The 24419-nt window shown below is 41.8% G+C and overlaps 1 protein-coding gene across 1 annotated transcript; it reads right to left on the bottom strand.

Moving 5' to 3' along the window:
* Window positions 1-21134: 21134 nt before the first annotated feature.
* Window positions 21135-21486, bottom strand: LOC309975638 (small ribosomal subunit protein eS27). The gene has a single exon (XM_082860827.1). It carries the CDS (start codon window positions 21459-21461, stop codon window positions 21207-21209), a length of 255 nt encoding a protein of 84 aa, XP_082716953.1. The 5' UTR covers window positions 21462-21486; the 3' UTR covers window positions 21135-21206.
* Window positions 21487-24419: the final 2933 nt, after the last annotated feature.

The following is a 24419-nucleotide window of genomic DNA, read 5'->3' as shown; positions in this document are numbered from 1 at the left end:
TGGGATGCTCTGAAGTGAAGATTGCCAATTAGAGGAGATCCATGTTGGGCAGAAGTAGTTCAGGCCCTAGTTAAACAACCGTGTTCAGTTATTGTCTAGGGGAGATTCAGGAAGAGTGTGGCCTCAGCTCAAAAACTGAGGTACATTCTGAAGATGCTGCAGCTGGATGCTGTCAAGCCAATTGCTCTCCTAGCAGCTGGAAGTACTTTCTGGAAGGGAGATCCAAGTGGTGCATCTTTCTGATGGCCACAGTCTACCCCCTGGCACCATGTAGACCCACTTCTTCTTTCACATTTGGGAACAGCTCCTCCAGGGCTCCAGTGCACCTTTCTTCTGGCAGAGAAACTTAGAAGAGGGATATTAGTGGGATAAACTATAGTCCTTATCACTGCAGTTGGTCTTGGGGCCACAACTGGTACTCATGTTTTCCTCTCTCCACTAACCATTCTAAATTTACTTGCCCTTAGCTATCATCTCTATTTGCTTCAGCAACTTACCTGGTGGTGGAACACAACCTTCACTTCTGAGGGGTCTGACCCAGTGGTAATCATACCTTTCTCAGGCTGAGGTTGCTGTATTTGTCCGTATACATTCTTAGTTGGGCAAGGGAGTACCCAAATGGGTCACCCGAGTTCCACACATATCCTTCCTTGCCCCTATTTTTTTTTTTTGCGGTACACGGGCCTCTCACTGTTGTGGCCTCTCCCATTGCGGAGCACAGGCTCCGGACGTGCAGGCTCAGCGGCCATGGCTCACGGGCCCAGCCGCTCCGCGGCATGTGGGATCTTCCCGGACCGGGGCACGAACCTGTGTCCCCTGCATTGGCAGGCGGACTCTCAACCACTGCGCCACCAGGGAAGCCCCATGACTTTTTATTAGGGCAACTGATCTCAGCCTCCTGCTTCTTGCTTTCTTTTGACTATATATTAAGCAATACCCACATTAGGTGTCCATCTATTTTGCCCCTTGGGATGCCCCTTGGGATGTCATATTCTTTTTTTTTTTTTCTGGTACCCCTGGGTGGGCTCGAGCGGGGTGTCATATTCTCTCTCTTATTTATTTATTTTTTTGGCTGCGCCTTGCAGCTTGTGGGATCTTAGTTTCCCAAACAGGGACTGAACCTGGGTTTCGGGAGTGAAAGTGCAGGATCCCAACCGCTGGACCGTCAGGGAATTCCCGGGATGTCATATTCTATCGACCATCCCCACAGTTCTCTTTGGGTCAAGCCCCCTTGACTGCTGTTCTGCTGGTCATTACAGTAAATGTGACCCCCCAGATCCTGGTGGTTAAGTGCTGCCCCCTGACCTCTAGTGCTTCAGGGCCCCATGAGGCCCATTTCTGTCCGTAAGCCAAGCTCTGTGACAATCTCTCCTACTGGCAGCCTTAGCCGTCCCTGAACTTCTTACTGTTCAGGTATCCCTCTCTCTACCATATTCCTGAAGGCTTTGGCAAATGAAGTGTATGTGGGGTTCGATCTGGTTCGATCCATGGCCTATGTGTGTAACATAATCTTCTGGTGGGTCTTTCGGCCTCACATAAAATATCTATTCCAACATGCTTACCTCCCTCAGCTTCTTCTTTTTTTAAAGACACTGTACAGTTTAATTAATTAATTAATTGATTTATTTATTTAGGTTGCGCTGGGTCTTAGCTGTGGCAGGCACATTCCTTAGTTGCAGTTCTTGGGCTCATTAGTTGTGGCTCGGCGGCTCCTTAGTTGTGGCATGCATGTGGGATCCCATTCCCTGACCAGGTATCAAACCCACATCCCCTGCATTGGAAGGTGGATTCTTTACCACTGGACCACCAGGGAAGGTCCCCTCTCTCAGCTTCTTTATTCCTTCCTCTGCCATCTGTCAGGGCAATGCAGACATTTTGACTTCACTGAGAGTGGACGTACTTCAAAGAGCCACCTCAGCAGTGAGTTTTCCCCTTCCTCTGAGGCCCTTGCCAAGGGTTAAATCCCATATGCTGGGAGAATAAGGACATTGGATTTCAAGAAATTTTTTTCACCAGTGTTATGTTCTGGGACCCTTAGTCACACACCCTCAAAATACAGTCCCACCAGTACTCTGGCTCCTACTGGGACATGCTGACTTGTTTTTGCAGCTCTGTTGGGGGATAGTCCTTTTTCTCTCTTCTCAGACCCAGCTGAATTATGCTGCAACTTAACATAGTTGTGGACCTTTCAGCCAGGAGAGAAGGCGAGGTAGATGCTGAGAGAGATCCCTGTTTTCTTGTGAGGCTGAGGCTTCTACAGTGTCTTTTTACCCCTGGGAGTGCTCGCTCTAAGTAGGGAGGGGAGCACCTCTGCAGTCTCTGAGGGTCCAGCAGAGTCAAGGGAATCAAAATAGTCAGGGGGTACTCCAGATCTTCTCATCTCATGTGTCAGGGTCCCAGGTTTCATATACCAGGGCCCTGACCATAACAGACCATACATGGCATAACAAACTCAGCTTCAATCATGTTAGAAGCTTTTCAACTCAGGAATTCCCTGGCAGTCCCTGGCAGGGACTTCCCTGGCAGTCCAGTGGTTAGGACACAGGTTCAATCCCTGGTCAGGGAACTAAGATCCTGCAAGCCACATGGTGCGGCCAAAAAAAGAAAAGAAAGAAAGAAAGAAAATGGGGACTTCCCTGGTGGTCCTGTGGTTAAGACTTGCGCTCCCAATGCAGGGGGCCCGAGTTCAATCCATGGTCAAGGAACTAGATCCTGCACACCACAACTAAAGATCTGGCAGGGTGCAACTAAGATCTGACACAGCCAAATAAATAAATATATTTTCAAAAGAAAGAAAGAAGAAGAGAGACTTCTCTGTGGCACAGTGGTTAAGAATCCGCCTGCCAATGCAGGGGACATGGATTCAAGCCCTGATCCGGGAAAATCCCACAGGCCACGGAGCAACAAAGCCCGTGCACCACAACTACTAAGCCTGCACTCTAGAGCCCACAAACCACAACTACTGAGCCCATGCGCTACAACTACTGAAGCCCACGCACCTAGAGCCTGTACTCCGCAACAAGAGAAGACACCACGATGAGAAGCATGCACACCGCAAGGAAGAGTAGCCCCTGCTTGCCGCAGCGAGAGAAAGCCCATGTGCAGCAACGAAGACCCAACGCTGCCAAAAATAAATAAATAATAAATAAATAAATAAATAAAATTTAAAAAAGGAAAATATTTGCAAATGAATCAACAAAGGATTAATCTCCAAAATATATAAACAGCTCATTCAGCTCAATATTAAAAAAACAAACAACACAATCAAAAAATGGGCAGAAGACCTAAATAGACATTTCTCCAAAGAAGACATACGGATGGCCAAGAAGCACATGAAAAGCTGCTCAACATCACTAATCATTAGAGAAATGCAAATCAAAACTACAATGAGGTATGACCTCACACCAGTTAGAATGGGCATCATCAGAAAATCTACAAACAAATGCTGGAGGGGGTGTGAAGAAAAGGGAACCCTCTTGCACTGTTGGTGGGAATGTAAATTGATATAGCCACTATGGAGAACAGTATGGAGGTTCCTTAAAAAACTAAAAATAGAACTACCATATGACCCAGCAATCCCACTACTGGGCATATACCCAGAGAAAACCATAATTCAAAAAGACACATGCACCCCAATGTACATTGCAGCACTATTTACAATACCCAGGTCATGGAAGAAACCTAAGTGTCCATAGACAGATGAATAGATAAAGAAGATGTGGTACATATAGACAATGGAATATTAATCAGCCATAAAAAGGAATGAAATTGGGTCATTTGTAGAGACGTGGATGAATCTAGAGATGGTCATACAGAGCGAAGGAAGTCAGAAAGAGAAAAACAAATATTGCTTATTAACACATATATGTGGAACCTAGAAAAACGGTACAGATTAACCAGTTTACAGGGCAGAAATTGAGGCAGAGTTGTAGAGAACAAACGTATGGACACCAAGGGGGGAAAGCGGCGGGGGGTGGGGGGGGTGGGATGAATTGGGCAATTGGGATTGACATGTATACACTGATGTGTATAAAAGTGATGAGTAATAAGAACCTGCTGTATAAAAAAATAAATTAAATAAAATTCAAAAGAAAAAAAGAAAGCTCTTCAACTCTAATGATTAAATCTGTAGTTTGGTCTTCAGCTTTTTCTGCTCCCCCCTTGGCGGAATAAGGGCCTCTTTATAAGCTACAAAGGGAATGAGATGTGTTCTTTTCTTCTGCTTGGAGCTCTAAGGACATTAACCTGCCACTGCTGGTCACCATTTTCCTACCATGAAATGAAAGTGTGCCTGAGAATAAAGCCAGCACAGAGGGAGAAAAAGCAGAGACATCAAGAGACCTGTGGTCCTGATAACATCACTGAAGCCCCTGACTCCAGATACGCCTGAAGTCAGCATATTCCTGGACTTTTTTAGTTACATAAGCCAATACGTACATTTTGCTTCTTTTAGATCATTGAAGCTGGGTTTTCTATCACTTGGAAATAACTAACTTCTGATAGTCATTCATTTAGTCAGTCAATATTGAATATTTTCAGCATTTCAGACATTGTTCCAGTACAGGAATGTAGCAGTGAACAAAACAGGCAACTGTCTGTTGGCCTGGAACTTACATTCTTGTGGGAAGAACTGAAGAAGAAGAAAAAGGTAAATATATAGACATATGTCGATTAGTGATAAGCTTTGTGTGGGAAAAATGAAGCCCTGTAAAGGGAAGGACATGTTATAGGGGACTCAGGGACAGCTTCACTGATACGGTAACTTTGAGCAGAGACCTAAGATACGTTGAAGGAGAGAGCCACGAGAGAAGCAGTAGGAGGGTTCCAGAAAGAGGAAACGGCAAGTTCAAAGGTCCCAAGGAGGAAGTTTGCTTGCAGAGCAATGAGGCCAGTGTTGGGATTGTGGTGAGCAAGGAGGTGTGGGTAGAAGATGAAGTGAGAAAAGTATCAGGTTCAAACTATCAAGCCCTCACCAGCCGTTGGAGCTTTGTGGTTTTACGTCATGTGTGATGGGAATCCATTGGAGGGTTTTAAGAAAAGGAATGACATGGGCTAACATATTTTCAAAGAATTAATTTGGGTGTTGAATGGAGGGGGCAAGGGCAGAAGAGTGGAATCTCGGTAGGAGATTGCAGTAATCCAGATTAGAGATGATAGTGGTTTAGGGAGGGGTAGGTAGTGCAGGGGACATGGAGAAGTGGACGGACGTGGGGTATATTCTGAACGTACAGCAGATGGGATTTGTTCATGAACTGGATGTGAGGATGGAAAAAAAGAGATGAGTCAAGAATGACTCTAATGTTTGTGGCCTGAGCAACTGGAAGTTCGGGATAAAATTGCAGTCCTTTTTTTTATTGTCTGAGATGCCTGAGATACCCAAGGTCTGCTGCCGAGACATTCAGGGTAGAGGCATAGAATAGAGATAGACATTTGGGAGTCATCAGTCATACATGGTATATATACATATATTTTTTTGGCCGTGCCGCCTGCCTTGCAGGATCTCATTTCCCCCAACAGGGATTGAACCCGTGACCCCTGCAGTGGAAGCGAGGAGTCTTAACCACCAGACTGCCAGGGAGGTCCCAGTGCATAGATGGTATTTAAAGCTGTGAAACTGAATGAAACATGAGTATAGACAGAGAAGAGATATGAGGGCTGAGTCGTGGGACATTCCTGTGTTCAGAGCTCAGAGAGTTGAGGAGGAACCAGTAATGAAGACTGAGAAGGAACGGCTATTGCAGCAGCTGCTTTTGTATACCCGGAAGAAAATGGGTTAAGGAGGAAGTGATCAGCTGTAGGAAGGTACAAAAGGTACTGATTGCTGGGACAAGGAAAATGAGGGCCAGAAATTTATTACTGGATTGAGCAATGTGGAGCTTTTAGCACTTACTGCAGTCTTGCATACTATCAATTGACATTTGTTTATTTTTTATCTCCTCCCATTTAGATGTAACCTCTGCAACATTTTGTTTTGTTCACTACGACATTCCTAGTGCCTAATAGTGCCTGGTATATGGTAAGTGGTCAACAAATATTTCTCAAAAAGTATCTCTTGAATGGAAAAATGTGAAAAACAAGAAAAACCTGCATTTTATTTCTCTATTCCTTTGTATGTAGGTAGCTTGTATTCTATATTTCGACAGAGGAAGTAATGGTATAGCATTCGGTTTTGAATTATGTTGAAAATTTGGCAAGGGATTTAACCTCACTAAGCTTTTATTTGCTTATTGGTAAAAGGAGAGTGATAATAATATGTTTGAGAATGTACCCCCCAAAATGTCCCATAAGTACTCAATTAATGCTTTGTAAATCTGAAGGGGTCACATGGACCAGAACACAGTGACATGCAAATTTATTTTAGATAAATAAGTGGTTTGACATGGGAAGTTTCATTTATTTGAGGAGTCTGAAAAAAGGAAATGTTGCTAGTAGGTTGCATTTCCAACAAAAAGCATTTGCGTGTGTCTCAGGATGAGATAAGGGCCATAATACATTGAGATTAGTCTTGCTATTATGGTTGTTTAACACTGAAATGTAATAGCTTTGATGCTTTTTATTTTTTGTATTTTTGTCTTGTAGATTCTATAGTTCAAGTACCATTATACTATAGATCTAAGATAGGTAGACTTTGGTAAGGCCACTACCTCTAGACCTACACCTTTCCCTAGATTGCCCAGATCTGAATCTTAAAGAAGGCACAGAGTTGGCTAGAGCAGATGCCAAGGCTTGGAAAAACTGCAAATTCATTGTGATCTAAGCGTTAACCTTAAAAGGTTAACTAGGAAGTTCTTAAAGGATCTTGTCGGTTTAAAATAAGTAAAGATTATATTTTAAAAGAGATTGGCCTTTAGCAGGGGAAAAATGTGCTGAGTGAAGAGGTGGGATAACAAGTCGAGTTAAGTTCTGGATTATCACTTAAGCAGCCTGGGCAAGCAGCCAAACCTCTTGGGTTAATATTTCTTTTCCCTTCTTGTCCAGGATTAGGCAACAACATAGCCTTCTGTCATTTTGCATTTCTTTGTCTGTTAAACAAGTCAACAGGTGATAACCTGAAGTCCCTTTGGACCCAGAGTATTTGGCGAACACCGTACCCTTAGTAGGTGCCCAGAATGGATGACATTTTGGTATTGATGTATTGATACTGGACATCTTGGGGTGGCGATGACTGAAGTTCTGGTTCTTTGGAAATTAGTGCTCATGGACAGGTAATAGCCATTACAAGATGCTAAGAACTTGAAAGACAAATTATTTAGAGAAAACCTCCAAGGGTAAACTTCCAAATGGGGACAGAGTTTGTATTAGCATGCCAAGTCTTCTACCTCTCTTGATAATACTACCTTTTGCTGTGAAATGTGGGTTATTAGTGATAGGGGAAGAGAGACTGACTCAGAAAGGATGTCAAAATGTGGCAATAAGAAAAAAGATTTTTAAGACTTAGTGTTCCCTTCATGGAAATGGCTCAAAGCATCACATTGTGGATTCCATTTTTGTACTTGGGCTTCATAAGGGCAATAACATCTCCCAAGTTACTAAATCTCACTGGTCTTTGCCATTATTATTACCTCATTTATTTAACACTTCCTAATATTAGACATTGTGTTAGCTGTTTTACATATAGTATTCATTTACTTCTCACAGGAAAACGTTATGAGATCGGCACTATTAACCTTCTCACTTCATACAAGGAAAACTGAGGCTTAATCCCAGTATCAGTAAGACCTTTGTGATGTGCAGCATCTGGTTAGTGGGAAATAAGTGACTAGCTGAGGTGCTAAGAAGGAAAAACAAACACAGTTAAGAGCAATTTAACAAAGGCTAGAGTGTAGTTATCATGGAACAAGAGGATGCAGAGCTCAGAAAAGTGCTTTCCCACTGTTTCCAGGGCTCTGATGAAAAGAAACATGTACATTAGATTAAAAAAATTTTTTATTGGAGTATAGTTGATTTACAATGTTGTGTTAGTTTCAGGTGTACAGCGAAGTGCTTCAGTTATATCTGTATATATATACACATAATTTTTGTACATATATGTTCTTTTTCAGATTTTTTCTATTATAGGTTATTACAAGATAATGAGTAGAGTTCCCTGTGCTATACAGTAGGTCCTTGTTGGTTATCTGTTTTTGTTTTTGTTTTTTTTGCAGTACGCGGGCCTCTCACTGTTGTGGCCTCTCCCGTTGCCGAGCACAGGCTCCCGACGCGCAGCCTCAGTGGCCATGGCTCACGGGCCCAGCTGCTCCGCGGCATGTGGGATCTTCCCGGACCGGGGCACGAACCCGTGTCCCCTGCATTGGCAGGCGGACTCTCAACCACTGTGCCACCAGGGAAGCCCTGGTTATCTGTTTTATATATAGTAGTGTGTATGTCAATCCCAAACTTCTAATTTATGCCTCCCCCACCGACATTAGATGTTTTATTCATTCACATTTTGCTTCTTTCCACGAGTTGGACCCTATATTGTGACTGGGAATATGATAATGAACAAATGCAGTTTGCAGGCTATTGAAAGACAGATAATTCAAATAATGGTATTAATAATATAAGTGCTATAATATAGAGCAATGTTTCCAAGACTTTTCTGAAGGAATCCCCTGGGTGACTTGACAATACAGATTATCAGCCTTCTCCCATAGAAATTCTGAGGTCCTAGATTATGCTTTTTAACAAGCACCATAGTTGAGTCTTAGATTCAGGAAAGTTTGGGTGTGTGCCCAAGTATTTTGAGTGATCAGAGGTGGGGTGTCTTCCCAGCCTGGGGCGTTAAGGATGGCTTCACAGAGGAGATGGCAACTGGAGAGGAGGTGTGGGGTAAGGGGGTATTCCATCCTTCAGCAAGGGGACCCATGTGTTCCAAGGTATGGAAGTGAGAGAAAGCACTAACCTATCTAGGACGCTGGCAGTAATTAGACACCACTGGACCACAAAAGATAGAAAGGGAAATAGCAAAGGATAAGACTGGGGAGACGGCTTCCCTGGTGGCGCAGTAGTTGAGAGTCCGCCTGCCGATGAAAGGGACGCGGGTTCGTGCCCCGGTCCGGGAGGGTCCCACGTGCCGCGGAGCGGCTGCGCCCGTGAGCCATGGCCGCTGAGCCTGCGTGTCGGGAGCCTGTTGCTCCGCAACGGGAGAGGCCGCAGCAGTGAGAGGCCCGCATACTGCAAAAAAAAAAAAAAAAAAAATGTATATTTGATCACTAAGGATAAGGAACCCTCTACATTAATTCCAAGGACTACTACATGCTCAGATGTCCCCTGTTCCAGGGAAACCTTCTCTGCCTTCTTTCCTCTGTCTCGCCCTAGTTCAGGCGCCTCTCCTCCAAGCTTCTGTAATAACCTGTGTGGGCCTAACCACATCGCACATGCATATTATATCCTTATTTGTTTATATGTTTATTATTGCATATTACATGCTTATTTGTCTGTCTTTATATCCATGGGAATGAGCAAAGGCACAAAATGAGTTAGTGTTTTTTTTGAATGAAAGAAAAAGAGATTGAATGAGAGAGAGAGAAAGAATACTGTGTTTATTCTTTGAAACCATATTATTATCAGGACTTTTGACTACTCTGAACTGAATGGATGAATAAATGCTTTTTCTCAACAACTTAGGGAAGCCTGTATTTGATGTGGTTTAAAAGCACAGATAACAGTTCCTCTGTTAGTATGAATTTGTGCAGTAATTTCAAAACTAGGGTTGGTATATATCACATTTAAGCCACACTGCTCACAGATCACATATAATGTTATATATGTTTTAAGGAGGACATTTCAAGTCAGAAGTTCTAAAGGAGAGAAAGGCAAAAAATTAATATTGCCTTCTAGAATTTTAACCCACTTATGCTTTTTGCTAAGAACAATTTTTGCTCAAAACCCATTAGATTGATATGTAACATATATAAAAACTCCAGAACAGAAAGCTATTATTTTGTATTTCACATTATCGATTCTCTCAATTTAGATGGGAAACATTTAAAAATAGTTTCCATTTCATCTTTAATTTGGTTTAGCCCTGATTTTTTAGACTGGCTTAGTATCTTGTGATTATTGTATCAACACAATGAAATATTTCAAAACAACCTTTCTTTTGTAAAACAATTAGATTTATAGAAAAAGAACCCATGCTTTTTTCTTTTGTGGGGTCACTTCAAATTTTCATTATTGAAAACTTTCCATTTTCTTTTAATGGTTACAAATCTATTATTTTTAAATAATTTTTCTAGAAAAAAACAATTATTTTACAATTATTACTTTAAAATAAAGCCTTGGGTTAAAAAGTTATTTGGATATTTGTGACAACTGAAACATAAAACATGTGACATGAAAATGTCAGGCTTCAGAAAAGATTGGCTTTGGTGAAGAGATATGATGCTGAATGTGGACATGTGTTCTCTATAAGAACAATATGTATTAGAAGGTACTGTTATCTATACAAATCTTAATTGAGTGGAGAATTGTACATCTGTCCAATGACTTTTTGTGAAAAAGTTAATTCATTTTAGGAAAAGAAGTAAAATTACTAAACAGAACAAAATATTTAGAAGAAAAAAAACCTGTGAGTCCATTAACAATTTGGATTCAGGCAATTTATCCAAGGAAATAGTTGTTTGCACTTATGAAATCAGGGCAAAATGTTGATAGTTTTCATTTTCTCTGGTTGGACCATCTCATTTAGAATCATGGATGGTTGAAATAAAACAGATTCTTAGACATCATCTGGGTCAGGGATTCCTGACACTTATTGTGCATCAGAATTACCTGAGAAGGAATTCCCTGGCAGTCTAGTGGTTACAACTCTGCGATTCCACTGCTGGGGGCAGGGTCCAATCCCTGGTCGGGGAACTAAGATCCCACAAGCCGAGGCATGGCCAAAAAAAAAAAAAAAAAAAAACCTGAGAAGCTTTAAAAAATGCCCATATGCAGGCCCCAACACTTTGCCTCCCATCTCCCAACCATCAGACTCAACTGGTCTGGCATGGGGCACAGCATCAATATGAGTGTATGTGTGTGTGTGCGTGTTAAAATGTACAAAATATGAAATTCACCATCTTAACCATTTTTAAGTGTGCAGTTCAGTGGCATTAAGTATATCCACATTGTTATGCAACTACCACCGCCATCCACCTCCAGAACTTTTTCATCTTCCCAAACAGAAACTCTGTACCCATTAAAAAATAACTCCGTATTCCCTCCTCCTCCTAGCTCTTGGTAATCACCATCCTAGTTGTTATGAATTTGACTATGCTACGTATCTCATATAAGTGGAATCATGCAATATTTATCATTTTGTATCTGGCTTAGTTTAGTTCACTTAGCATAATGTCTTCAAGGTTCATCCACATGGTAACATGTATCAGAATGCATTCCTTTTCAAGCTGGTAGCATCAGTAGTTTTAAAAGCTCCCCAGGGTTGGACTTCCCTGGTGGTGCAGTGGTTACAAATCCACCTGCCAATGCAGGGAACACGGGTTTGAGCCCTGGCCCGAAAGATCCCACATGCCGCAGAGCAACTAAGCCCGTGAGCCACAACTACTGAAGCCTGCGCACCTAGAGCCCGTGCTCCAAAACAAGAGAAGCCACCGCAATGAGAAGTGCGCGCACCACAAAGAGTAGCCCCGGCTCGCTGCAACTAGTGAAAGCCTGCGCAGCAACGAAGACCCAATGCAGACAAAAATAAATAAATAAATAAATTTATTTTAAAAGAAGCTCCCCAGGGTTTTCCCTGGTGGCGCAGTGGTTGAGAATCTGCCTGCCAATGCAGGGGACATGTGTTCGATCCCTGGTCCAGGAAGATCCCACATGCCATGGAGCAACTAAGCCCACCAACCACAACTACTGAGCCCATGTGCCAAAACTACTGAAGCCCGTGCACCTAGAGCCCATGTTCTGCAACAAAGGGAAGCTACCACAATGAGAAGCTTGTGCACCACAACGAAGAGTAGCCCCTACTCGCTGCAACTAGAGAAAGCCCACGTGCAGCAACAAAGACCCATTGCAGCCAAAATAATAAATAAATAATAATAAAATAAAATTGAAAAATAAAAGCTCGTCAGGTGATTCTAACGTGCAACCAGAGCTGAGACCCACTCATTTCATCCAACTCCTTCCTTATATTCAGATGAGAAAATTGAGGTTCAGAGAGAGGAAGTGACATTCACTTGTCCTCTCATTCAGCACATACTTTCTGCCCATCTACCATGTTCCAGGCACTGCGCTGGGTCTACTTAAACTCACACAAGGCTGAGTAAATTGGGACTCACATCTTCTAATTTGAACTCTTGGAAGCTTCACAGGTTGCCCTGTTATAATACACCCTTTCCTTGTGTTTGAAAAACTTCAAACTTCAACAACAGTAAAATAGTATTTTAGACTCTGGGGCTATTTGGGGAACCAATTTTTAATATGCTTTTATCTAGAGTTCTATTTAGAATCATTTTACTTTCTCTAATTATAATCAAAGTTGAATATAGTAATCATGAATCAAGCCAAACTATTAATTTAGTTGAGAAGAGCTGATTTACAGTAACTTTAAGTTTACCCTCTAGACCAAGAACTACCTGGTAAATAAAAAAATAAGAGAAAAGCCTTAAAATGCTATTTCTCTAAAAGATGGGTGGGAAAGCTCCAGCCTTCAATTTGATTTCATCTGGCCATAGGAAAAATCCAAAGAATTTATGCCTAAGGCCATGAAATTATAACCTTATTTTAAAGTATATAATACCAGTGCCCTTAAAATGTACTTTTGTATAATAAAAATCCTCCAAGAGTCTAAAAAAACAACTTAAAAAAGCAAACAAAAGGAACATTTCATATTTCTTTAAAGATAAAATAATAAATTCATTTTACATATATAAATTTTTTATTGTGGTAAAATATGTTTGACATAAAATTTACCATTTTAACCGTTTTTGTGTTCAATTCAATGGCAATAAGTACATTCACAGTGTTGTGTAACAATCACCAGTATCTATTTTCAGAACTTTTTATCATCCCAAATAGAAACTCTGTACCCATTAAACATTAACTCCCTTTCCCCTCTCCTGCAGCTCCTGGTAACATCTTTACTTTGTGTCTATTAATTTGCCTATTCTAGGTACCTCCGATAAATGGAATCATAAAATATTTGTCCTTTGTGTCTGGTTTATTGCACTTAGCATAATGCTCTCAAGATTCATCCATGTTGCAGCACATGTCAGAATTTTATTCCTTTTTAAGGCTAAATAAGATTCCATTGCATGTATATACATTTTGTTTATCCATTCATTTGTTCATAGACATTTGGCTTGTTTCTACTTTTTGGCTATTGTGGATAATGCTGCTATGAATGTGGGTATACAAATATCTGTTCAAATCCCTGCTTTCAATTCTTTGGGTATATACCTAAAAGTGAAATTGCCGGATCATATGGTAATTCTGTGCTTAAATTTTTGAGGAACTGCCTTACTATTTTCCACAGTAACTGCACAATTTTACATTCCCACTAGCAGTGCACAAGGGTTCCAATTTCTCAAATACTCTCCAACTTAAGCAAAATTTTAACCTTTATTTATATAACTCTTGATATTAAGAAGTTTCTAACCCCTCCATCTTTAATTATTCTGCATTTCCAGGTTGCATGGTTGTTTTTCAGCCCAATATAAATGTTCAAATTCTTATTCTTCTATCCCACACATCTACCTTCTCTGAATATAAAAGCAATATGTACTCATTCAAGACCTACAATTCATATAATCCACATTTCTCCAGGTTTCACCAAGCTGAGAGTACTGATGTGGCCACAGTAACAATAGTATCTGAAATTTTACTGCCTCTTGTAAGTCTGCCTTCCTCCTAATCTGCCCTGCCTGAGGTATTCCTGAAAGTCCTCAAGAAACCCCTACGTGAGCTGGGGTATAGTCACTGATGTAATTCCTTGGGAAGCCACTGGAGGGCGGCAGCTCATGCCCACCCCTTACACTAGCCCTGGAGTAAGTCCCAGTCAGGCCAACTGCATTTCTTTTTCTTTCTTTCTTTCTTTTTAATGTTGATAATTGAGAAGTATAGTCCTTTTTAAACATATATATATTTATTTATTTATTTATTTGGCTGTGTCAGGTCTTAGTTGCGGCGCGCGGGCTTCTCTCTAGTTGTGGCACGGGCTCTAGATCTCACAGGCTCAGTAGTCCCACAGCATGTGGTTCTTAGTTCCCCCACCAGGGATCGAACCCGCGTAACCAGCATTGGAAGGAGGATTCTTTTTTTTTTTTAATAAATTTATTTATATTTTATTTATTTTTGGCTTCATTGGGTCTTCGTTGCTGCGCATGGGCTTTCTCTAGTTGCAGCGAGCGGGGGCTACACTACGTTGCGGTGCGCGGGCTTCTCATTGTAGTGGCTTCTCATGTGGCGGAGCACGGGCTCTAGGAGCGCAGGCTTCAGTAGTTGTGGCACGTGGGCTCAGTAGTTGTGGCTCACGGGCTCTAGAGTGCTCAGTAGTTGTGGTGCACAAGCTTAGTTGCTCCACAGCATGTGGGATCTTCCCAGACCAGGGATTGAACCCGTGTCCCTTGCATTGACTGGCAGATTCTTAACCACTGTGCCACCAGGGAAGTCCCCCAACTGCATTTCTGAATGAGCAAACTCTCAAAGTGCTGCACAGCAATTACTATAAAGAAACAGGGGAATATCCGTCTTCCATACTCTTGGTCACACTTTGTCACCTGGGTTTCTAGAGTCCCATGTGGAAACTCAAGCACAAGCCCGAATCCAAGAGAACTCAAATCTCACAGCTAATGGAGAGGACTTCCCTGGTGGCAAAGTGGTTAAGAATCCGCCTGCCAATGCAGGGGACATGGGTTCAAGCCCTGGTCCGGGAAGATCCCACATGCCACGGAGCAACTAAGCCCTTGTGCCACAACTACTGAGCCTGCGCTCTAGAGCCCGCGAGCCACAACTACTGAGCCCTGCGTGCTGCGACTCCTGAAGCTCGTGCACCTCGAGCCCGTGCTCCGCAACAAGAGAAACCACTGCAATAAGAAGCCTGCGCACCGCAACAAAGAGCAGCCCCCGCTCACTGCAGCTAGAGAAAGCCCACGCACAGCAACGAAGACCCAACGCAGCCAAAAATAAATAAATAAAATAAATAAATTAAAAAAAAACCAACAACAACAACAACAACTGATGGAGAAAGTGGAAAAAAAAATACCCCTGACAGCTGATAGCTGGCCATAGTGTTCCCCTATTGAAGATAAACAGTTTCAAAGAGTAACAATTGGGGCTTCCCTGGTAGCGCAGTGGTTGAGAGTCCGCCTGCCGATGCAGGGCACACGAGTTCGTGCTCCGGTCCGGGAAGATCCCGCATGCCGCGGAGCGGCTGGGCCCGTGAGCCATGGCCGCTGAGCCTGCGCGTCCGGAGCCTGTGCTCCGCAATGGGAGAGGCCACAACAGTGAGAGGCCCGCATACCGCAAAAAAAAAAAAAAGAGTAACAATTATCACACAATAATGGTGGAAAAAGACCACACCATAATCATATCTAAACACAGAAATAAGGGCATTAAGCCACCACAAAAATATCCAAACACTCTCCTATTCTAGCTACATGAATGAATTACCTACCTACTTCTTAGGTAAAAATTAAGATCCCCAATCATCGAAGGCTTCTTGACAGAACTCAAATCTAGAGCAAACCCTTGTTTCTTCCTAAATCAACCAGCCCAAGTCCAAATCCTAACAAGACCCTCCTTACTCGTTCTTAACCTAGACACCCAGGTCCTGGAGTGTGCATTCCCCCTTGCTTCAGTAGCAAGCTTATAAACCTAACTTCATCTGACAGCAGTTGTATCTCTGGTGGTCTTTGATTGGCAAGCTTGAAACATCTGGTGATGTTTCAGAGATTTAGGCTGTGGTCCCTATCTGACCGCTCTGCTTCCTCATTGCCTTCATCCCCCTTCCTCTCATAAACATTCTCAAGCAAGCTGGTGCCTGCAGAATGACTAGGTGTTAGGTGAAAAAAATTTATTCTGTATTTTCTGAAAATTTACAGTGAACATGGAATACTTCTATAATAAAAAAAAGAATTATACCTTTAAAATAATAGTACCTAAGAAGATACTCTTTTGCCCACTAATCCACGGGTAGGGAGACTTTGAACACCCCTATAATCTTCTCCTTGCTTTACACATCAAAATAACTACTATACCCTTTCTCTTTTTATCAGTTTTCTACCCCTTCATTACTCCTCTTTTTTTTTTTTTTTTTACTTTTTACTCCCCAAATGCTTATTTTCTTGGCTTAGACACATATATTCACTTCTTTTATTCCAGTCTTCCCACTGTGAGTTCTAAGGTAAGGCCTGTGAGCTCTTCAATGGATAGCAGCTTCTGGCAGAGATGGTACCACATCTTCCTGCCCAGCTTGGCAAAAATCAGTACTTGATCATGGCTCTCCTTCCCACTGACCCTGAGAAGGGTCTTGAAATGCTGCACAACACAGCAGTCTTGGTCGCTACAACTGGCATACTGAGGCTGACCTTCTCGATGAAAATGGCTTATCATCTCCTGACACAGGTAACAATCCTGACAACTAAATTCCCCCTTTTCATAATCTGTGATCATGTCACCCAGACTGGGGTAATACTTACTCTTGAACAGCCTTTAAAGAAAACGATATTGGAAGGGTGATATTTAAACTACTTAGGTTTGAAGGACAAATTGTTCATTTTTCTTGTTCTCTAAATTACTCATTTTAATGAGGAACGTGTAAGAAATGCTGTTAATTACGAATAGATCTATCTTACTCAATGTGAGACCTTTATGTAATAATAAACTATTTTCCTTTATTAAATCTTTTACTTCCTAAATCTTTAATAAAAAAATTTTTACTTATTGAGTACCCCCCTCAATTCATCTCAACCAATGAGATTCTTAGAGTTTCTACTACATTTAATATTTCAGAGTCATGCATATCCTTTTGTATGTCTCTCTAAATAAATTCAAACTAAAGCATTTATAACTTGTAAAAACTTTAGTTCTGAAAAATATATGTCCCAGATCAGCCCAAAGGAACGCATAGGAGCCATTTTCGTTTTTAGTACAGAACTCTGTACAATGTGACCATCAGAAACAGTTTTATATTTTCTTGTTCCTACAGGCATTATGTATTTTTTATGACTGAAAAGCTTACCAGTTCTCAGTGTGGGGCCCAGATGAAAATTTTTCAAGTTCAGAGTATGCAAATATATCTTAAATAAAAGACTGCAGACACAAATGGAAAAATATTAGTAGGATAGTGTTCCCAGTTGCATTCCTGAGGCATATCTTGATTCTGATCAAAAGGCCTAAAGGTTTTTTGAGAGGTAGAGGAAGGGGGAAAAAGAAACCTGTTTTGCCTTTTCTTTTTATTTAATGGCTAATTAATATATCTGTTAGTACTTAATTTGTATATAATCAAAGTAAACATTTATCTTAGGCTTTCCATGTGCCATGCCCTCTTTTAAGAGTTTCACATGTATTAGCTTGTCTACCCCTTAAACAACCCTAAGAAATCAGTACTATTCTTATGCCTGTTTTGCAAATGTATAAACTGAGCCACAGAGAGCTTAATAAATTACCAATGTTGCCCACTAAGTCAGTGGTAAAGCCAATATTAAATTCCGGAAGTCACAGTCGTGACCTCTTCTCTACTGGATAGAACCTCCTGAGATAGTAACCGGGCCCTCACCCTCTCCCCTGATCCAAGCTGGGCCACCCTAGGCCAGTTGAACACTCCCTCCCCATAATTCCTGTCTCAAGTCATGGGAAAAAAGGCTGCAAATGTTTGGAGTCTGTGCATCCTGGTTGAGGGGATATCCTAACAGACCACCCGTGCCACGAACTTTTCCTCAATTCTAGTCCCTGACCCTCCAGATCTGCCCTGTTTCCAGCTTGGATCCAAGCTGGCTTTGCCAGCCTTCCCGTGGATTCTGTCAGCTTGTCACCTAACTTCCAACAAATTCCCTTCTGCTTGAGTTGCCAGAATGAGTTTCGATTTCTTGCAACCAAAGAATGTGAATGGATCCCATTGGAAGTTAGGGAAGATGTCTATTTCTTTAGATTTTCTCTGCGGCACTAGTGCTGTCCCAAGGGAGGTATGTATTTCATCACTGAGAAGGGCTAGCCCTGCAGTTCAGCTGCCTAAATTCCCTCCTAGGCCCATCACTTACTAGGCTCTCATCTATAAAATCGGGCTAATAGTAGTACCTGTCTCAAAGAGTTGTGAAGATTAAATGTGAGAAACATAGAAAGTGCTTGGAAGGGTATTTGGCATATACTTAGCATCCAATAAATATTACCTTTTCTATTACCATCCTCTGTATTTCTAGTCAATTGAAATCATTCCAGTTATAAATGCAATATACAGTAATAATTTTAATTCAACATTAAAATTTAATCCTCCATGTATAAGTTCTCACATTTGTAAGTAAGGTATTAACTTAATTTACAAATCTTCTCCAGAGAGAAAATTTCTGAATAAATCTATGTTTATGAAAAGATGTGCTTTAGGTTCTGCAACAGTCTCTCATTTTAATACATATTTTGTCTAGTAAAATATCTCTTCTTATTTTAGCTATTGCCTGAGAGACAATGTCGTGAATACATTAATTTTTCATATAAGGAGGTGAATGTCTGTAAAGAAACATTGTAATAAATCTTTATTCCTGCTGAGAAGATAATCTTAAAATCTGTATAGATAAAGCCACTTCAGTTTATTTTGTATAATTAACGAAATTTTAAAATATGAGTTCTGGGACTGCCCTGGTGGTCCAGTGGTTAAGACTCCATGTTCCCAATGCAGGGGGCCTGGGTTTGATCTCTGGTCAGGGAACTAGATCCCACGTGCCACAACTAAGACCCAGCACAGCCAAATAAATAAATATTAAAAAATAAAATAGGGCTTCCCTGGTGGCACAGTGGTTGAGGGTCTGCCTGCCGATGCAGGGGACACGGGTTCGTGCCCTGGTCCGGGAAGATCCCACATGCTGTGGAGCGGCTGGGCCCATGAGCCATGGCTGCTGAGCCTGCGCGTCTGGAGCCTGTGCTCTGCAACGGGAGAGGCCACAACAGTGAGAGGCCCGCGTACCGCAAAAAAAACACAACATTCTCAGAGAGATAAAGGAGGATACGCACTCATGAAATAATAAAGAGCCCATGGAAATTGAAAACTTTGTAGCAAGAGCAAAAATTTTAATAAATGATTTGGAAGATAAAGTTGAGGAATCTTCCAGAAAGAAGGAAAAAACCCAAAAGATGGAAATTGGAGAGAAGAAAAGTATAGGATCACTGCAGAACATCCAATTTCCACCTAAAATGTGAACACCTCCAAGGTAAGGGTTTTTTACGTTTTGTATATTGCGTAGAACAAAACCAGACACAGGGTAGGTCCTCAATATGCATATATTTTAATGAAAAGCGTTCAAGAAATAAGAACGGGGAAAGTAGAAAGGAGCAAGTTATCAAAGAAAATTTTCAGCATAATTTCCAGAGTTAAAAAGATCCACTTAGCATAAGGAATGGGGAAAGACCCACATCAAGATACATGATTGTGAAACTTTAGAACATCAGAGACAAAGCTTCCAGAGAGAAGAAAAAAAAAAACATGCAAAAGATCAAGAATCAGAGCTGCTTTGAACTTCCCAAGAGCAAAGCAGGAACTGTGTCAGACATCAGTTAGGAGTTATCATCATGTGATTTTTATACATTCTTTCAAATGTCCTATGTTACAGAGAAACCTATTTCACTCATGCCCAATGACAGAGAGCAATCTACTTTAATATCATGTAAAATTAGTCCCTATTTGCAAGTAACTAAATTAAACTAAATTCTTTCAAAATTTTGTCACCAAAGATGAAAGGCAAGTTCACATCTTAAGTTTTGTGGCTTGATATAATTCCGTGGTGCCAATTAAAATTAAACCCGTTAACTAGTCAATCTATCGAATGTGCCCTCATTGTATGCAATTGCAACAAGGAGAAAATGGAGGCAAAAAGTGGAAATTATACAATACAGAATTGATTCTCAAATGTTTATTAATAAAGTAAAAAAACTAATAACGCTTATCTCTAGTTAGTATTCATGTGGTGACCAGGGCTAGTGATAGTGCCACGAGGCTCCACATGTCTGGATTGTTGATTTTTGAATGTCCAGGCCCTTTCAGTTGTAAATGATAGAAGCTCAACTAATTTTAGCAATGAAGAGAATGTTCCAGGAAGTAGAAAGTCCAAGGAGTGGGTCCTGCTTCTAGCATAACTGGATCTAAGGGTGCAAATCGCATCATTAGATCTCTCCTTCTACCTTTCTCTTTGCACCTTTCCCTCTTGCTTCTATTTTTCTCTGTGTGGCTGCATTTTCAGGCAGGCTGTCTCCACATGGGACCAAAGGTAGCCACCAAACAGTCCAGGCTTACATAATTCACACAACTAGCATTCCAAAGATAAGAGCGCAACTTTTGCTGCCCCAGCATTTGCATCAGTCTTTGGAAAGAACTTACATTATGTCACTTGCTCCCTCCTGAACCGAGTGTGTGTCTAGGGGACTTAAGTACTCTGATTGGGCAGCATGGTTCATAAACCCATTCAACTGACAGGCCCACCAGAATCCCATAGAGTGGGAGGGAGAGAGCTTTCAAAAGGAAAGAATGGGAGAAGATTCCTCCATACCCACCACCCCAAAAGTAACAGATGGCCACTTACATGAGATTTTCCCCTAGGAGTCAAAATTCTTCATGCTATAGGAGACTAAATAAAACTCAATGGTTTTATGAAGGGCATACTTGAGAAAATTGTCACCTTGAAGTGATGGATGGCTTAATTAGAATTTAAAAAAGAAAAAAACTCAACCCACAATATTATCCAAATTACTGGAGGTATAACATCCTTGGTTTCTAGGAGATATGTAAAAGATTTGCTTGTATTTTTAATTTGTAAGTAAATGGTGCCAGGTTTCTAGTTTGAAACCAAAGCCACATCTTTATCCATAGAACTTCACACAGAGAGGCACATCTTGGGAGATGAGTACAAATCTCAAACTATTCCTGTTCAAATGTGCCCAAAAATTGTACCTAATATTTGCTGGTCATGATATGCTCACAACCCTGGGTTCTTCAAATCAGATGTGGACTCCTCCTCTTTTTTTTTTTTTTTTTAATCCAAAATGTGTTTATTCGGATGGTTTCCCATTCATCTTGATTCCAGGGGCTTTTAGTGCTGCTTCCGTCTGAAAGAGCACCCTTCTGTAAGCCTTGCTTTTCCTCCTGTAGGCTGGCAGAGGACGGTAGAGCAGCCAACACACAAAACTACTGTTTGTGCATGGCTAAAGACGGTGGTGATTTTATAGCATCCTGGGCATTTCACATCCATGAAATAGGAATTGGGGCTCTGCACCAGGCGCTTCTTCTTGTGTTTCCTCTTCTCCTCTTCTGGAGAGGGATGAAGGAGATCCTTTGCGAGAGGCATGTTCTCATGGGGAGGTCGTCATCGTCGGAAAGGCGGACTCCTCCTCTTTTAAAAAATATCTCTCTTCTACTACTTTAATACAGTTCCGGAACTTGATCTGACCAAAACACATTCTATTAAACTTGCATAGTAAATCATGTTCTCTTGTATCTGTCAGAACCTGCCTGACTTCCAACTTCTATATCCTCCCTCTCCCCGCAGATACCAACTATCTAGCCCCTAAAATAAACCTCAGCTTCTGGAAGGCATCCTGCCCATCACCCAGGGACTTGGCACACAAAGTTATACTCACTGCTAGACTAGCTCTGACCTCATGCTTCAGTAACTGGGCTTCTGACTTGTCTTCAAGACCACACTTTCTGGTTATCAGTTCTAGTAACTACATCTCTGTCTGTTTCCTGTGCCAGAATCCCTGACTTAGAAACCTGCTGAAAATCACATTCTCTCTAGACCTGGAGGGTCTGCCTTGTTCTTTCTTTCATTTTTTTTTTTTTTTTTGGCGGTATGTGGGCCTCTCACTGTTGTGGCTTCTCCCGTTGCGGAGCACAGGCTCCGGACGTGCAGGCTCAGCGGCCATGGCTCACGGGCCCAGCCGCTCCACAGCATGTGGGATCTTCCCGGACCGGTGCACGAACCCATGTCCCCTGCATCGGCAGGCAGACTCTCAACCACTGCGCCACCAGAGAAGCCCTTCCTTTTTTTTTTTTTTTAACATCTTTATTGCAGTATAATTGCTTTACAATGGTGTGTTAGTTTCTGCTGTATAACAAGGTGAATCAGCTATGCATATACATATATCCCCATATCCCCTCCCTCTCGCGTCTCCCTACCACCCTCCCTATCCCATCCCTCTAGGTGGTCACAAAGCACCGAGCTGATCCCCCTGTGCTATGCGGCTGCTTCCCATAGCTATCTATTTTACATTTGGTAGTGTATATATGTCCGTGCCACTCTCTCACTTCATCCTAGCTTACCCTTCCCCCTCCCCATGTCCTCAAGTCCATTCTCTATGTCTGAGTCTGCCTTGTTCTTATCACTCCCCATTCTTCTCATACCAGGGACTGAAGGTACGCACTGTTGATCTGAAACAAATAGACTGCCAGATATTTCTTCAGCAAAGATGGGCTTATTCAGAATCAGCAGGGAATTGCAATTCAGGGTCTACAACCATGGCGAGCCACGTGCAAGTCCCCGCACAGCCAGGGAAGAGAACGCTTTTCTAGAGGGGAAAAGGAAGGTGGGAGGGCTGTGGTAAACAAAGAGTCCACGACTTTTCATTGGCTGAGTCCTTGCCAGGAAAGGAGTCTTTCTTCCTCCTGTTGAGCTCTGCTATTGGCACAGGGTGTGAGAATCTCCCCATTCTGGCCTCCCAACTCAATTGAGATTTCTGTTTATTAAATTTTTACAGCACCATAACCTCAGCCTGAATACCTGACAGATAAGTGACTGTCAATATTTGGAGATCTATGTAGAGAAACCTTAAACATCTACCATCTGATGCTTTGTGACCACCTAGAGTGGTGGGATAGGGTGGGTGGGAGGGAGACACGAGAGGGAGGGGATATGGGGATATATGTATACGTATAGCTGATTCACTTTGTTATACAGCAGAAACTAACACAACATTGTAAAACAATTATACTCCAATAAAGACATTTAATAAAAAAAATCTACCATCTGAGACCTTCCAGCTTCTTTGTGTTGGGCCCATGTTTCCTGGATTGTAGCCTGCTGTCTCTTACTGAGCCTTCCAGAGGTAGACCTAGTCTCAGCCTCTGTTGCTCTGTCTTTCCCTTCCTATGCCTATTTTACCTCCGTGGGGGGAACCCGCTTACAGCCCTTCTCTATACGTCTGAGGAGAGCAAGATTATTTCCTATCCTGCTGCAATTTTCTCAATATCCTGAGTTTCACTTCATGAAAAAGTTACTCTTTAAGAAGAGTAATTTAATTGGGTGCTTGGAGGAGAAGCCCAAGCTGGATTGTAGGAATTTTTATACTTCTTTTGTGCTACACTCATACAAATAATTTATCCTTAACTTCCCTTACCATTCCGGATTTTGTTGTTTTCGTCTCTCCAGCATCTTTAGCATTGGGGAACTGACCCTTCCGGTTTCATAGGACTGAGTCACAGAACTCTGACGGTCTTTGTCCCAAGGGTTAACCCATGGCCAGGACCTGGCCATGATCTAACCAGATCAGTCCCTTCCCCTGACTGGCCAGCTAGAGAGACCTTCCCTAGGATTTGATGTATTCAAGTTTGGAGAGAAAAGTGGGGTAGTTGTGCTGTGATGTAGCCTGGGGCTACTGGAGCTGTCTTAACCACCATGTAGAAAAAGGCTGAAGACACCAAGAATGAAGAGATGAAGCCAAGATATGAAGATACAAAGTCAGAGAATAAAGTCAAGCCAAGTAGAGATGAGAAATGAGATATGGAAACTTTTAACACACTCCTGTTCTTCCCAGTACGTGAACCGGTTAGCTGCTTTTTTTTTTTTTTTTTGGCTTTAGCTAGTTTGAGTTGAATTTTTGTCTTTATAATTAAGAGTCCCAACTAATAGAACTCTATTTCAAGATATTAACATATCTAACCAAAACCCATCTGCTGAAGGTCTGGGAGCTAATCTCTCCCCTATCTTCCCTTTCAAGTTCTAACCCAGTGGAAAGGAGATGTAGGGAGAGTTGTTTCCTTATAAGTTGTGTTGGGAATTCCATGGCCATCCAGTGGTTAGGACTCGGTGCTTTCACTGCCATGGGCCTGGGTTTGATCCCTGGTCAGGGAACTAAGATCCTGCAAGCCGCATTGTATGGCCAATAATAATAAACTGTGTGAATATAATTTGGCTTTAGCCTGAGGCTAAATTAGGGCTAATCTCAATTCCCCACTTATCTAGGCCTGTCAACCCATCTTTAGGGAGGGTTGGGTCTGCAAGGAAGACACTCCCTCAACCAGTGGTGCT

This window comes from Leucopleurus acutus, assembly GCF_964270905.1.
Source record: "Leucopleurus acutus genome assembly, chromosome: 19".
NCBI classification, from domain to species: domain Eukaryota; kingdom Metazoa; phylum Chordata; class Mammalia; order Artiodactyla; family Delphinidae; genus Leucopleurus; species Leucopleurus acutus.
The sequence above is the reverse complement of the archived record's forward strand: the minus strand, read 5'-3'. Positions and strand labels throughout refer to the sequence as shown.